The sequence below is a fragment of the Hyperolius riggenbachi genome, chromosome 2 (assembly GCF_040937935.1).
Source record: "Hyperolius riggenbachi isolate aHypRig1 chromosome 2, aHypRig1.pri, whole genome shotgun sequence".
Taxonomy (NCBI): Eukaryota; Metazoa; Chordata; class Amphibia; order Anura; family Hyperoliidae; genus Hyperolius; species Hyperolius riggenbachi.
In genome coordinates, this window is record NC_090647.1 from 492,185,650 (window position 1) to 492,201,620 (window position 15,971).

Below are 15,971 nucleotides of genomic sequence, written 5' to 3' on the forward strand. Positions count from 1 at the left end.
CTTCTTCCATGCTCCATTGAGGCCAAAAAGCTTAAATTCGTCCAGGGTTTATAATAACGCAAAAAAATCGCACGTTACTTAGATTTTAAACTGCAAGGGCATACAATCAAAATATTGATATTAGACTGCCTCCTGCAGCTGTTTGATCCAGTCAACTTCTCTTAAAATGTTCCTTTTCTGGGTTGTCTCACTCCAAGGATATCAGCTAGATTAGTCTAATAATCCAGCGTCCTCAAGCTATGTAGCATTCAACTTCTCCGGTAAACTACATCGGTCAAGTACCTTCACTATTTTTTGGAAATGCTGCATGAGTGCTCTTTTTCTTCCACACTTCATCTAGACCAAAAAGCTAAAATTCTGCAAGGTTGGATTTTACCGCAAAAAATCACACGATACTCGGATTTTAAATTGCAAGGGCATACAATCAACATATTGACATTAATTAAAAGTGAAAAAGTAAGTTTACACGATAAATAGCTAAAACAGTGTCATCACTGCTGTGAAAAAAAATGTAGCACATTCAAATTCTAAGCAAGGTGTAAACTTACTCTTTCACTTTGTATGGCCACCTCCTCCCCAATGCCATACCAGTCCTCTCCAGATAAGTAGTCATTTTTGGCACATTCACTATTCCGCTTGAAATGGTTGACCAAAATTTTTACCACATTTATTAACATTTTAACAAAAACCTCAATCTTAGTATTTGTTTAAAACCATAAAACAGTTGGGCATTATGAATCTAAAAAAAATTGAAGGAGAGTCTACTCACATGACCCAGGCTATTTCTTGACCTAAATGCCTGAGCAACCTCAATAACTGAACCCTTCTACCTTCTGTATCATGATTAATGCGACATAAAGCTGGTGTGTCTCAGAAGCGAATCCAAAGCTTTCATTCTTGGAGTCCCATCAAAATCCAAAAAGAGGGAAGAAAAAAACGCATCCGTTCTTTTAATCGGTTGCCAAAGTTCAGAGACTTGCTCCTGCAGCTGTTTTATCTAGTCAACTTCTCCTTAAAATGTTCTTCTCCTGTGTTGTCTCACTGCCAGTGCTTTTAGCTAGATCAGTCTAGTAATCCAGCATCCTCAAGCTATGAGGCATTTAACTTCTCCAGTGAAATAAATCTGTTCGGTACCTTCCTTCTTTTTATGATTCATATCATAAGTGGTATTCTTTTTCCATGCTCCATTGAGGCCAAAAAGCTTAAATTCGTCCAGGGTTTATAATAACGCAAAAAAATTGCACGATACTTAGATTTTAAACTGCAAGGGCATACAATCAAAATATTGATATTAGACTGCCTCCTGCAGCTCTTTGATCCAGTCAATTTACCTTAAAATATTCCTCTTCTGTGTTGTCTCACTGCTAATGCTTTCAGCTAGACCAGTTGATTAATCCAGCATCCTCAAGCTATGTAGCATTCCACTTCTCCATTGAAATAAATCTGTTCAGTACCTTCCTTCTTTTAATGATTCAGATCATAAGTGGTATTTTTCTTCCACGCTATATTTAGGCCAAAAAGCTGAAATTCTTCCAGGGTTTATAATAACGCAAAAAAAAATCGCACGATACTTAGATTTTAAACTGCAAGGGCATACAATCAAAATATTGATATTAGACTGCCTCCTGCAGCTGTTTGATCCAGTCAATTTCTCTTAAAATATTCCTCTTCTGTGTTGTCTCACTGCTAATGCTTTCAGCTAGACCAGTTGATTAATCCAGCATCCTCAAGCTATGAGGCATTTAACTTCTCCAGTGAAATAAATCTGTTCGGTACCTTCCTTCTTTTTATGATTCATATCATAAGTGGTATTCTTCTTCCATGCTCCATTGAGGCCAAAAAGCTTAAATTCGTCCAGGGTTTATAATAACGCAAAAAAATTGCACGATACTTAGATTTTAAACTGCAAGGGCATACAATCAAAATATTGATATTAGACTGCCTCTTGCAGCTGTTTGATCCAGTCAACTTCTCTTAAAATGTTCCTTTTCTGGGTTGTCTCACTCCAAGGATATCAGCTAGATTAGTCTAATAATCCAGCGTCCTCAAGCTATGTAGCATTCAACTTCTCCGGTAAACTACATCGGTCAAGTACCTTCACTACTTTTTGGAAATGCTGCATGAGTGCTCTTTTTCTTCCACCCTTCATCAAGACTAAAAAGCTAAAATTCTGCAAGGTTGGATTTTACCGCAAAAAATCACACGATACTCGGATTTTAAATTGCAAGGGCATACAATCAACATATTGACATTAATTAAAAGTGAAAAAGTAAGTTTACACGATAAATAGCTAAAACAGTGTCATCACTGCTGTGAAAAAAAATGTAGCACATTCAAATTCTAAGCAAGGTGTAAACTTACTCTTTCACTTTGTATGGCCACCTCCTCCCCAATGCCATACCAGTCCTCTCCAGATAAGTAGTCATTTTTGGCACATTCACTATTCCGCTTGAAATGGTTGACCAAAATTTTTACCACATTTATTAACATTTTAACAAAAACCTCAATCTTAGTATTTGTTTATAACCATAAAACAGTTGGGCATTATGACTCTAAAAAAATTGAAGGAGAGTCTACTCACATGACCTAGGCTATTTCTTGACCTAAATGCCTGAGCAACCTCAATAACTGAACCCCTCTACCTTCTGTATCATGATTAATGCGACATAAAGCTGGTGTGTTTGTCATCTCAGAAGCAAATCCAAAGCTTTCATTCTTGGAGTCCCATCAAAATCCAAAAAGAGGGAAGAAAAAAATGCATCCGTTCTTTTAATCGGTTGCCAAAGTTCAGAGACTTGCTCCTGCAGCTGTTTTATCTAGTCAACTTCTCCTTAAAATGTTCTTCTCCTGTGTTGTCTCACTGCCAGTGTTTTTAGCTAGATCAGTCTAGTAATCCAGTATCCTCAAGCTATGAGGCATTTCACTTCTCCAGTGAAATAAATCTGTTCGGTACCTTCCTTCTTTTTATGATTCATATCATAAGTGGTATTCTTTTTCCATGCTCCATTGAGGCCAAAAAGCTTAAATTCGTCCAGGGTTTATAATAACGCAAAAAAAAATTGCACGATACTTAGATTTTAAACTGCAAGGGCATACAATCAAAATATTGATATTAGACTGCCTCCTGCAGCTCTTTGATCCAGTCAATTTACCTTAAAATATTTCTCTTCTGTGTTGTCTCACTGCTAATGCTTTCAGCTAGACCAGTTGATTAATCCAGCATCCTCAAGCTATGTAGCATTCCACTTCTCCATTGAAATAAATCTGTTCAGTACCTTCCTTCTTTTTATGATTCAGATCATAAGTGGTATTTTTCTTCCACGCTATATTTAGGCCAAAAAGCTGAAATTCTTCCAGGGTTTATAATAACGCAAAAAAAATCGCACGATACTTAGATTTTAAACTGCAAGGGCATACAATCAAAATATTGATATTAGACTGCCTCCTGCAGCTGTTTGATCCAGTCAATTTCTCTTAAAATATTCCTCTTCTGTGTTGTCTCACTGCTAATGCTTTCAGCTAGACCAGTTGATTAATCCAGCATCCTCAAGCTATGAGGCATTTAACTTCTCCAGTGAAATAAATCTGTTCGGTACCTTCCTTCTTTTTATGATTCATATCATAAGTGGTATTCTTCTTCCATGCTCCATTGAGGCCAAAAAGCTTAAATTCGTCCAGGGTTTATAATAACGCAAAAAAATCGCACGATACTTAGATTTTAAACTGCAAGGGCATACAATCAAAATATTGATATTAGACTGCCTCCTGCAGCTGTTTGATCCAGTCAACTTCTCTTAAAATGTTCCTTTTCTGGGTTGTCTCACTCCAAGGATATCAGCTAGATTAGACTAATAATCCAGCGTCCTCAAGCTATGTAGCATTCAACTTCTCCGGTAAACTACATCGGTCAAGTACCTTCACTATTTTTTGGAAATGCTGCATGAGTGCTCTTTTTTTTCCACACTTCATCAAGACCAAAAAGCTAAAATTCTGCAAGGTTGGATTTTACCGCAAAAAATCACACGATACTCGGATTTTAAATTGCAAGGGCATACAATCAACATATTGACATTAATTAAAAGTGAAAAAGTAAGTTTACACGATAAATAGCTAAAACAGTGTCATCACTGCTGTGAAAAAAAATGTAGCACATTCAAATTCTAAGCAAGGTGTAAACTTACTCTTTCACTTTGTATGGCCACCTCCTCCCCAATGCCATACCAGTCCTCTCCAGATAAGTAGTCATTTTTGGCACATTCACTATTCCGCTTGAAATGGTTGACCAAAATTTTTACCACATTTATTAACATTTTAACAAAAACCTCAATCTTAGTATTTGTTTAAAACCATAAAACAGTTGGGCATTATGAATCCAAAAAAATTGAAGGAGAGTCTACTCACATGACCTAGGCTATTTCTTGACCTAAATGCCTGAGCAACCTCAATAACTGAACCCCTCTACCTTCTGTATCATGATTAATGCGACATAAAGCTGGTGTGTTTGTCATCTCAGAAGCAAATCCAAAGCTTTCATTCTTGGAGTCCCATCAAAATCCAAAAAGAGGGAAGAAAAAAATGCATCCGTTCTTTTAATCGGTTGCCAAAGTTCAGAGACTTGCTCCTGCAGCTGTTTTATCTAGTCAACTTCTCCTTAAAATGTTCTTCTCCTGTGTTGTCTCACTGCCAGTGCTTTTAGCTAGATCAGTCTAGTAATCCAGCATCCTCAAGCTATGAGGCATTTAACTTCTCCAGTGAAATAAATCTGTTCGGTACCTTCCTTCTTTTTATGATTCATATCATAAGCGGTATTCTTTTTCCATGCTCCATTGAGGCCAAAAAGCTTAAATTCGTCCAGGGTTTATAATAACGCAAAAAAATCGCACGATACTTAGATTTTAAACTGCAAGGGCATACAATCAAAATATTGATATTAGACTGCCTCCTGCAGCTCTTTGATACAGTCAATTTACCTTAAAATATTCCTCTTCTGTGTTGTCTCACTGCTAATGCTTTCAGCTAGACCAGTTGATTAATCCAGCATCCTCAAGCTATGTAGCATTCCACTTCTCCATTGAAATAAATCTGTTCGGTACCTTCCTTCTTTTTATGATTCAGATCATAAGTGGTATTTTTCTTCCACGCTATATTTAGGCCAAAAAGCTGAAATTCTTCCAGGGTTTATAATAACGCAAAAAAAATCGCACGATACTTAGATTTTAAACTGCAAGGGCATACAATCAAAATATTGATATTAGACTGCCTCCTGCAGCTGTTTGATCCAGTCAATTTCTCTTAAAATATTCCTCTTCTGTGTTGTCTCACTGCTAATGCTTTCAGCTAGACCAGTTGATTAATCCAGCATCCTCAAGCTATGAGGCATTTAACTTCTCCAGTGAAATAAATCTGTTCGGTACCTTCCTTCTTTTTATGATTCATATCATAAGTGGTATTCTTCTTCCATGCTCCATTGAGGCCAAAAAGCTTAAATTCGTCCAGGGTTTATAATAACGCAAAAAAATCGCACGATACTTAGATTTTAAACTGCAAGGGCATACAATCAAAATATTGATATTAGACTGCCTCCTGCAGCTGTTTGATCCAGTCAACTTCTCTTAAAATGTTCCTTTTCTGGGTTGTCTCACTCCAAGGATATCAGCTAGATTAGTCTAATAATCCAGCGTCCTCAAGCTATGTAGCATTCAACTTCTCCGGTAAACTACATCGGTCAAGTACCTTCACTATTTTTTGGAAATGCTGCATGAGTGTTTTTTTTTTTCCACACTTCATCAAGACCAAAAAGCTAAAATTCTGCAAGGTTGGATTTTACCGCAAAAAATCACACGATACTCGGATTTTAAATTGCAAGGGCATACAATCAACATATTGACATTAATTAAAAGTGAAAAAGTAAGTTTACACGATAAATAGCTAAAACAGTGTCATCACTGCTGTGAAAAAAAATGTAGCACATTCAAATTCTAAGCAAGGTGTAAACTTACTCTTTCACTTTGTATGGCCACCTCCTCCCCAATGCCATACCAGTCCTCTCCAGATAAGTAGTCATTTTTGGCACATTCACTATTCCGCTTGAAATGGTTGACCAAAATTTTTACCACATTTATTAACATTTTAACAAAAACCTCAATCTTAGTATTTGTTTAAAACCATAAAACAGTTGGGCATTATGAATCTAAAAAAATTGAAGGAGAGTCTACTCACATGACCTAGGCTATTTCTTGACCTAAATGCCTGAGCAACCTCAATAACTGAACCCCTCTACCTTCTGTATCATGATTAATGCGACATAAAGCTGGTGTGTTTGTCATCTCAGAAGCAAATCCAAAGCTTTCATTCTTGGAGTCCCATCAAAATCCAAAAAGAGGGAAGAAAAAAATGCATCCGTTCTTTTAATCGGTTGCCAAAGTTCAGAGACTTGCTCCTGCAGCTGTTTTATCTAGTCAACTTCTCCTTAAAATGTTCTTCTCCTGTGTTGTCTCACTGCCAGTGCTTTTAGCTAGATCAGTCTAGTAATCCAGCATCCTCAAGCTATGAGGCATTTAACTTCTCCAGTGAAATAAATCTGTTCGGTACCTTCCTTCTTTTTATGATTCATATCATAAGCGGTATTCTTTTTCCATGCTCCATTGAGGCCAAAAAGCTTAAATTCGTCCAGGGTTTATAATAACGCAAAAAAATCGCACGATACTTAGATTTTAAACTGCAAGGGCATACAATCAAAATATTGATATTAGACTGCCTCCTGCAGCTCTTTGATACAGTCAATTTACCTTAAAATATTCCTCTTCTGTGTTGTCTCACTGCTAATGCTTTCAGCTAGACCAGTTGATTAATCCAGCATCCTCAAGCTATGTAGCATTCCACTTCTCCATTGAAATAAATCTGTTCGGTACCTTCCTTCTGTTTATGATTCAGATCATAAGTGGTATTTTTCTTCCACGCTATATTTAGGCCAAAAAGCTGAAATTCTTCCAGGGTTTATAATAACGCAAAAACAATCGCACGATACTTAGATTTTAAACTGCAAGGGCATACAATCAAAATATTGATATTAGACTGCCTCCTGCAGCTGTTTGATCCAGTCAATTTCTCTTAAAATATTCCTCTTCTGTGTTGTCTCACTGCTAATGCTTTCAGCTAGACCAGTTGATTAATCCAGCATCCTCAAGCTATGAGGCATTTAACTTCTCCAGTGAAATAAATCTGTTCGGTACCTTCCTTCTTTTTATGATTCATATCATAAGTGGTATTCTTCTTCCATGCTCCATTGAGGCCAAAAAGCTTAAATTCGTCCAGGGTTTATAATAACGCAAAAAAATTGCACGATACTTAGATTTTAAACTGCAAGGGCATACAATCAAAATATTGATATTAGACTGCCTCCTGCAGCTGTTTGATCCAGTCAACTTCTCTTAAAATGTTCCTTTTCTGGGTTGTCTCACTCCAAGGATATCAGCTAGATTAGTCTAATAATCCAGCGTCCTCAAGCTATGTAGCATTCAACTTCTCCGGTAAACTACATCGGTCAAGTACCTTCACTATTTTTTGGAAATGCTGCATGAGTGCTCTTTTTCTTCCACACTTCATCTAGACCAAAAAGCTAAAATTCTGCAAGGTTGGATTTTACCGCAAAAATTCACACGATACTCGGATTTAAAATTGCAAGGGCATACAATCAACATATTGACATTAATTAAAAGTTAAAAAGTAAGTTTACACGATAAATAGCTAAAACAGTGTCATCACTGCTGTGAAAAAAAATGTAGCACATTCAAATTCTAAGCAAGGTGTAAACTTACTCTTTCACTTTGTATGGGCACCTCCTCCCCAATGCCATACCAGTCCTCTCCAGATAAGTAGTCATTTTTGGCACATTCACTATTCCGCTTGAAATGGTTGACCAAAATTTTTACCACATTTATTAACATTTTAACAAAAACCTCAATCTTAGTATTTGTTTAAAACCATAAAACAGTTGGGCATTATGAATCTAAAAAAATTGAAGGAGAGTCTACTCACATGACCTAGGCTATTTCTTGACCTAAATGCCTGAGCAACCTCAATAACTGAACCCTTCTACCTTCTGTATCATGATTAATGCGACATAAAGCTGGTGTGTCTCAGAAGCGAATCCAAAGCTTTCATTCTTGGAGTCCCATCAAAATCCAAAAAGAGGGAAGAAAAAAATGCATCCGTTCTTTTAATCGGTTGCCAAAGTTCAGAGACTTGCTCCTGCAGCTGTTTTATCTAGTCAACTTCTCCTTAAAATGTTCTTCTCCTGTGTTGTCTCACTGCCAGTGCTTTTAGCTAGATCAGTCTAGTAATCCAGCATCCTCAAGCTATGAGGCATTTAACTTCTCCAGTGAAATAAATCTGTTCAGTACCTTCCTTCTTTTTATGATTCATATCATAAGTGGTATTCTTTTTCCATGCTCCATTGAGGCCAAAAAGCTTAAATTCGTCCAGGGTTTATAATAACGCAAAAAAATCGCACGATACTTAGATTTTAAACTGCAAGGGCATACAATCAAAATATTGATATTAGACTGCCTCCTGCAGCTCTTTGATCCAGTCAATTTACCTTAAAATATTCCTCTTCTGTGTTGTCTCACTGCTAATGCTTTCAGCTAGACCAGTTGATTAATCCAGCATCCTCAAGCTATGTAGCATTCCACTTCTCCATTGAAATAAATCTGTTCGGTACCTTCCTTCTTTTTATGATTCAGATCATAAGTGGTATTTTTCTTCCATGCTATATTTAGGCCAAAAAGCTGAAATTCTTCCAGGGTTTATAATAACGCAAAAAAAAATATCGCACGATACTTAGATTTTAAACTGCAAGGGCATACAATCAAAATATTGATATTAGACTGCCTCCTGCAGCTGTTTGATCCAGTCAATTTCTCTTAAAATATTCCTCTTCTGTGTTGTCTCACTGCTAATGCTTTCAGCTAGACCAGTTGATTAATCCAGCATCCTCAAGCTATGAGGCATTTAACTTCTCCAGTGAAATAAATCTGTTCGGTACCTTCCTTCTTTTTATGATTCATATCATAAGTGGTATTCTTCTTCCATGCTCCATTAAGGCCAAAAAGCTTAAATTCGTCCAGGGTTTATAATAACGCAAAAAAAATCGCACGATACTTAGATTTTAAACTGCAAGGGCATACAATCAAAATATTGATATTAGACTGCCTCCTGCAGCTGTTTGATCCAGTCAACTTCTTTTAAAATGTTCCTTTTCTGGGTTGTCTCACTCCAAGGATATCAGCTAGATTAGTCTAATAATCCAGCGTCCTCAAGCTATGTAGCATTCAACTTCTCCGGTAAACTACATCGGTCAAGTACCTTCACTATTTTTTGGAAATGCTGCATGAGTGCTCTTTTTCTTCCACACTTCGGCCTGGTGCACACCAAAAACCGCAAGCAGATCCGCAAAACGCTAGCGTTTTTCTGAACGCTTTGTCTGTTTTTTTAGCTGCGTTTTGCTAGCGTTTTGCGTTTTGCGGTGGCGTTTAGCATGCGTTTTTCTAGCGTTTTGCGTTTTGCGTTTTTTAAGGAAAAAGGTAGAAAGAGTTGAACCAAAGGCTAAAAATTAGATATATTGATGACATGTGGATCAAATGAAGGAATTAAAGTGCAAGTACCAATATAAAAAGGGAGTGCTCCTTCACAGCATTGTGGGTTAGTTGAGGAGAGGTGACATAGTGTTTGAGAGTGAGTTGTTTTTGTGGAGAGAGAAAATGTATCCTGATTTGCTATTACTAATATGTGTAGCAGCATATATGAGACGCAGGCCAAGGACACGGAGATACTGGGTGCATCCCATACTGCAACAGCGGCGCAGGAAGGGTCAATTTTGGACACTCTATCGTGACTTGAGGCAGCATCCAGACAAGTTCTTTGGCTACACCAGAATGTCTGTGGGCAGGTAAGAGTTGTTTTGTTTGTTCTGTACCATTTGGCATTCTTGTTATTTAAATAATGAATGTTGCAGTCATTGCTGAGCCTTATTTAACACTCTGTTGGACTCCAATGTACAAACCAACACACTCAGCAATCATGTATATGCATTAAAAGACTAAGATTACCATTATGCTTGTTCCTGGTGTGTTATGCATACACTGCCTAACACCTATTGCTTTTTTGGACTACCCAGTAACTACTATAGTATATAAGCATACATCATTTTTGAACAATAACCTAAGGTAATAACCCCACGTAACACACATTTATACCTATACCAATATCATGCACCTATGAACAGCAGAAACTCAGTAAAGACACTTGTTGTGGCCAGCGACATTATTTTATTTGTTTTTGGTAGTGGTTGCCCAAATAATTCTTTAGGCCATGTTGTCATGAAGGTATTTTTGCAAACATAGAATGTATATGTTCAAAAAAGAATGCTTTTATATCACAAACATCATCAACAAATTACATATACATCTGTATTTTTGACAGTTTTGATTGTCTACTGTCCAAATTGAAGGATGCCCTTCAAAGACAAGATACTAATTATCGCCGTGCAATCACTCCAACGGAGCGTCTCCTCATAACTTTGAGGTATGTGAAACTAACTTTAAAATATTAACATAAAATATAACGATTTACACTACCTATAAGGCACACTTCCTACTCATGTTGTGCAAGATAATCAGACATGCTTCCAGTGTCATGAATGAAAGCTTGTGTAGCTGATTCTGAAGTAGTTTGTGGCTGGGTCTGAGCTGATAAATCAGTGTACACTGGAGTGTCTGATCTTTGATACCTATTAGCTTGCTCAAAACGCATAGGTCCTGTCATAGGATAATGTGGCTGCTGCCCATATGGCCGGGTTGCCATATGCATAGGTGGGTAACTAGGTGGGTCATACATACGGTGACTCTGGTAAGATGGTTGTGGGTATGAATGATACTGAGGAGTGGCATGAGGCATGTGTTGTTGAGTGACATAGTTGGAGCTATTTTCTTCTGCCTGGCTCTGAGTTTGCAAAAATTTGCCCAGGGTCTCAGATATGGCATGTCTGGCTGCCCATTGCTTATCTGGTGGCACTTTCTGTAACAATGGCACTAAACTTAGCAGATACTGGGTGCATGGCTCTTTTAATTGTTTGATTTCCTCCTCTCGCTTCTCCATATGATCCACAGCCTTTTCAATAGAAGTAATGAGCTTGTGATCATATTCAGCCCTGCTCATACCTCTTGCTATTCTCCTGCCTTGGGTTGCTGCCCTCACACCTCTACTAGATCTGTGAGTTGTGCGTGGCCTAGTAGTTAGTGTACTGGGTTGTGTTTGATCAGCAGTTGTTGAGTCACTCTCATCCAGTGTAGCTGTGTCACCATCCTGTGGAGTTAAATCATCCACTTCCAGATCACTGCTAGTGTTGTGGCCTGCATCTATTTCCGCCTCCTCAGGATCAGGATCAGGTGGCAGGCTATCTTCAGTTCTAATGTAAAGAAGAAGAGAAGAATTGAGTACTGGTATAGAGGCCAGTGATGTAAAATAGAAAATGTCATTGATGTACATGTGTAACTGTACAACAATCATAGTTGCCTTTCTCTCCTGCAGAAATGTTGTGAGTATTACTTTAAGGCACAGCCCCTGAGTCATCATGCAGATCACATGTTTGTAGTGAAGTATTAATGTATAATCTACACATGCTTGTTCGTGGTGTGTGATTCAGACACTACTGCAGCCAAATAGATCCACATGAGTGTAAGGCAACTGGTATTTGTCCACAAAATCCTACCAGATTCCTGACAGATAATCGCACTATAAATAGCTTAGTAAACAATCATATTAACCAAAGGCCTACTGTAAAATGACCTGCAGTGAATCACATTGAGTCTATCACACTCCTGCAATGCATTGTGTGACTTGTATTTATATTACAGCTGTAGCGGATACTTTTTTCAGAAGTGTAATAGGTGTACATTTGCGCCATACTTACTCAGCCGACTCATGATGTTTTCTCATAAATTCCAGAATCCCACAGAATTTATATCTTGTTCTTTGGGAACTGCCACACCCACTTTTAGATTCTTGATATTGTTTCTCCAGCTCCTTTTTATAACTGTCTCGCACAGACTTCCATCTTTTGCGCAGGAGACCAACTTCGAACAAAAAACAAATAAACATTTCTGTATTACTTTTCAGATTTCTGGCAACAGGACATTCATATGCAGCTCTGCATTATCAGTTCCTGATGGGAAGATCTACTATCCGCTACCTGGTTTTGGACACATGCAAACTGATTTGGAAAACACTGCAGCCCGAATTTATGCCACCTCCTGATCTACCTATGTGGGAGGCTAATATTCAGCATTTCTGGGAAAAGCATCAATTCCCTAACTGCCTAGGAGCAGTGGATGGGAAACATGTCCGTATTGTTATGCCTGCAGCCACTGGCAGTGTGTATTACAATTATAAAAAATATTTCTCTCTTGTGCTCATGGCTGTGGTGGATCCGAATTTAAAATTTATATATGTGGATGTGGGTGCTTACGGCAGTTCACATGATTCTGCTGTTTTCCAACACAGCAGATTTGGCTTGAAACTCCTAACTGGCCAAATGACCTTACCAGCACCACGACCCTGGCCTGACAGACAACACCCACCTTACCCATGTGTGTTTGTGGCTGATGAGGCATTTGCTCTATCCGAGCATGTGATGCGGCCTTATGCCCAAAGAGATATGTCTCTGAAAAAAAAAGTGTTTAATCAGCGCCTTACCAAAGCCAGGCAAGTGGTGGAATGTGCTTTTGGCATACTTTCTAACAAATGGCACATTTTTCATACTGCCCTAAAAATGCAACCACAGTATGCTATTGCAGTTGTGAAGGCCACATGTGTTTTACACAATTATGTAAGAACATTAGATGGCATGCACACAGAGGAGGAGGAGGAGATTCCACCCTGTGCTCTTCAAAATGTTGCCCCTTCTACCTTACGTGGGCCTATTTCTGCCATTCAAATGCGAGATAAACTCGCAGATTACTTTGTGCCATAACCGATAAGTATGTAAATATTACAGGTTGACATTTAATTTGATTACATTATGATCTTTACTTTACTATTAAAAAATAGGTCAACCTCTTTGTATGTGTTAATCTATGATCATGTTCTTTACTGTAATATCACAACCGCATGCAGAATACATGTGCATACATAGACACACATGTACGTGCTGTTCCGATTGAGAGATGCCTATACAGAGACACAGACTGCAAGAGAGACATGTGGTAATGACACTTAGGATTAGCTAATTAACCTTTCAGGGGAGGGGTCTTCACATATTGTCAGCACAGTGCCAAAAGAGTCAACCTAAAAGAGTTAACAACACATGTTTAACAAATACACTCACCTTTTGCTTCTTGAGTCTTTGGTGACAATTTTTCCCATTTTTCACCCAGGAACTCATGGGCAATGTTTCTCCAGATGCCATGCAGCCTTTGATGATCTTTGTGTCCAGGCAATGTCTTGTCATACAGCTCTGGACTATTCTGTATTTTAATTATTAAATTTTCTGTGGTAAACCACGTGCCAGACATCTTGCACAAACCTTCTCTGCAATCCCTCATGCAAAGCAGAACAACAGGAAGTACACTTTGACCTGGAAGAGCAGATTCTGACAAAAAACGCATCTGCATCCGCTTCCAAAAACGCTATACCAAGCGGTTTGACAGGCGGTTTGCGTTTTTCCTATACTTAACATTGAGGCAGAAACGCATCCGCAATCCAAAATCTGCTGCAGCCCGGGAGTATGCGTTTCTGCAAAACGCCTACCGCTCTGGTGTGCACCACCCCATTGAAATGCATTACCCTAGCAGATCCGCACCCGCAAGCAGATCGCAAACCGCAGCGGAAACGCTCCGGTGTGCACTAGGCCTTCATCAAGACCAAAAAGCTAAAATTCTGCAAGGTTGGATTTTACCGCAAAAAAATCACACGATACTCGGATTTTAAATTGCAAGGGCATACAATCAACATATTGACATTAATTAAAAGTGAAAAAGTAAGTTTACACGATAAATAGCTAAAACAGTGTCATCACTGCTGTGAAAAAAAATGTAGCACATTCAAATTCTAAGCAAGGTGTAAACTTACTCTTTCACTTTGTATGGCCACCACCTCCCCAATGCCATACCAGTCCTCTCCAGATAAGTAGTCATTTTTGGCACATTCACTATTCCGCTTGAAATGGTTGACCAAAATTTTTACCACATTTATTAACATTTTAACAAAAACCTCAATCTTAGTATTTGTTTAAAACCATAAAACAGTTGGGCATTATGAATCTAAAAAAATTGAAGGAGAGTCTACTCACATGACCTAGGCTATTTCTTGACCTAAATGCCTGAGCAACCTCAATAACTGAACCCTTCTACCTTCTGTACCATGATTAATGCGACATAAAGCTGGTGTGTTTGTCATCTCAGAAGCGAATCCAAAGCTTTCATTCTTGGAGTCCCATCAAAATCCAAAAAGAGGGAAGAAAAAAATGCATCCGTTCTTTTAATCGGTTGCCAAAGTTCAGAGACTTGCTCCTGCAGCTGTTTTATCTAGTCAACTTCTCCTTAAAATGTTCTTCTCCTGTGTTGTCTCACTGCCAGTGCTTTTAGCTAGATCAGTATAGTAATCCAGCATCCTCAAGCTATGAGGCATTTAACTTCTCCAGTGAAATAAATCTGTTCGGTACTTTCCTTCTTTTTATGATTCATATCATAAGTGGTATTCTTTTTCCATGCTCCATTGAGGCCAAAAAGCTTAAATTCGTCCAGGGTTTATAATAACGCAAAAAAATCGCACGATACTTAGATTTTAAACTGCAAGGGCATACAATCAAAATATTGATATTAGACTGCCTCCTGCAGCTCTTTGATCCAGTCAATTTACCTTAAAATATTCCTCTTCTGTGTTGTCTCACTGCTAATGCTTTCAGCTAGACCAGTTGATTAATCCAGCATCCTCAAGCTATGTAGCATTCCACTTCTCCATTGAAATAAATCTGTTCGGTACCGTCCTTCTTTTTATGATTCAGATCATAAGTGGTATTTTTCTTCCACGCTATATTTAGGCCAAAAAGCTGAAATTCTTCCAGGGTTTATAATAACGCAAAAAAAATCGCACGATACTTAGATTTTAAACTGCAAGGGCATACAATCAAAATATTGATATTAGACTGCCTCCTGCAGCTGTTTGATCCAGTCAATTTCTCTTAAAATATTCCTCTTCTGTGTTGTCTCACTGCTAATGCTTTCAGCTAGACCAGTTGATTAATCCAGCATCCTCAAGCTATGAGGCATTTAACTTCTCCAGTGAAATAAATCTGTTCGGTACCTTCCTTCTTTTTATGATTCATATCATAAGTGGTATTCTTCTTCCATGCTCCATTGAGGCCAAAAAGCTTAAATTCGTCCAGGGTTTATAATAACGCAAAAAAATCGCACGATACTTAGATTTTAAACTGCAAGGGCATACAATCAAAATATTGATATTAGACTGCCTCCTGCAGCTGTTTGATCCAGTCAACTTCTCTTAAAATGTTCCTTTTCTGGGTTGTCTCACTCCAAGGATATCAGCTAGATTAGTCTAATAATCCTGCGTCCTCAAGCTATGTAGCATTCAACTTCTCTGGTAAACTACATCGGTCAAGTACCTTCACTATTTTTTGGAAATGCTGCATGAGTGCTCTTTTTTTTCCACACTTCATCAAGACCAAAAAGCTAAAATTCTGCAAGGTTGGATTTTACCGCAAAAAAATCACACGATACTCGGATTTTAAATTGCAAGGGCATACAATCAACATATTGACATTAATTAAAAGTGAAAAAGTAAGTTTACACGATAAATAGCTAAAACAGTGTCATCACTGCTGTGAAAAAAAATGTAGCACATTCAAATTCTAAGCAAGGTGTAAACTTACTCTTTCACTTTGTATGGCCACCTCC

The 15,971-nt window shown here is 38.1% G+C and overlaps 2 protein-coding genes across 2 annotated transcripts; one reads left to right on the top strand and one right to left on the bottom strand.

Moving 5' to 3' along the window:
• Positions 1-9,704: 9,704 nt before the first annotated feature.
• Positions 9,705-13,452, bottom strand: LOC137547154 (uncharacterized). The gene is made up of 3 exons (XM_068270408.1): positions 13,385-13,452; positions 11,972-12,134; positions 9,705-11,467 (listed from the first exon to the last, which is right to left on the bottom strand). Exons 2-3 carry the CDS (start codon positions 11,995-11,997, stop codon positions 10,654-10,656), a joined length of 840 nt encoding a protein of 279 aa, XP_068126509.1. The 5' UTR covers positions 11,998-12,134; positions 13,385-13,452; the 3' UTR covers positions 9,705-10,653.
• Positions 9,713-13,451, top strand: LOC137547153 (uncharacterized). Its single transcript, XM_068270407.1, has 3 exons — positions 9,713-9,949; positions 10,483-10,584; positions 12,178-13,451. The coding sequence occupies exons 1-3, from the start codon at positions 9,762-9,764 to the stop codon at positions 13,028-13,030; spliced, it is 1,143 nt and encodes a 380-aa protein (XP_068126508.1). The 5' UTR covers positions 9,713-9,761; the 3' UTR covers positions 13,031-13,451.
• Positions 13,453-15,971: the final 2,519 nt, after the last annotated feature.

Coding starts and splice junctions, on each gene's coding strand:
- LOC137547153 (XM_068270407.1), top strand. CDS start 9,762: ATGTATCCTGATTTGCTATTACTAATATGTGTAGCAGCATATATGAGA. Junction 9,950..10,482: donor ACCAGAATGTCTGTGGGCAG/GTAAGAGTTGTT, acceptor TATTTTTGACAG/TTTTGATTGTCTACTGTCCA. Junction 10,585..12,177: donor CGTCTCCTCATAACTTTGAG/GTATGTGAAACT, acceptor ATTACTTTTCAG/ATTTCTGGCAACAGGACATT.
- LOC137547154 (XM_068270408.1), bottom strand. CDS start 11,997: ATGAGAAAACATCATGAGTCGGCTGA. Junction 11,468..11,971: donor AAACATCATGAGTCGGCTGA/GTAAGTATGGCG, acceptor TCTTTACATTAG/AACTGAAGATAGCCTGCCAC.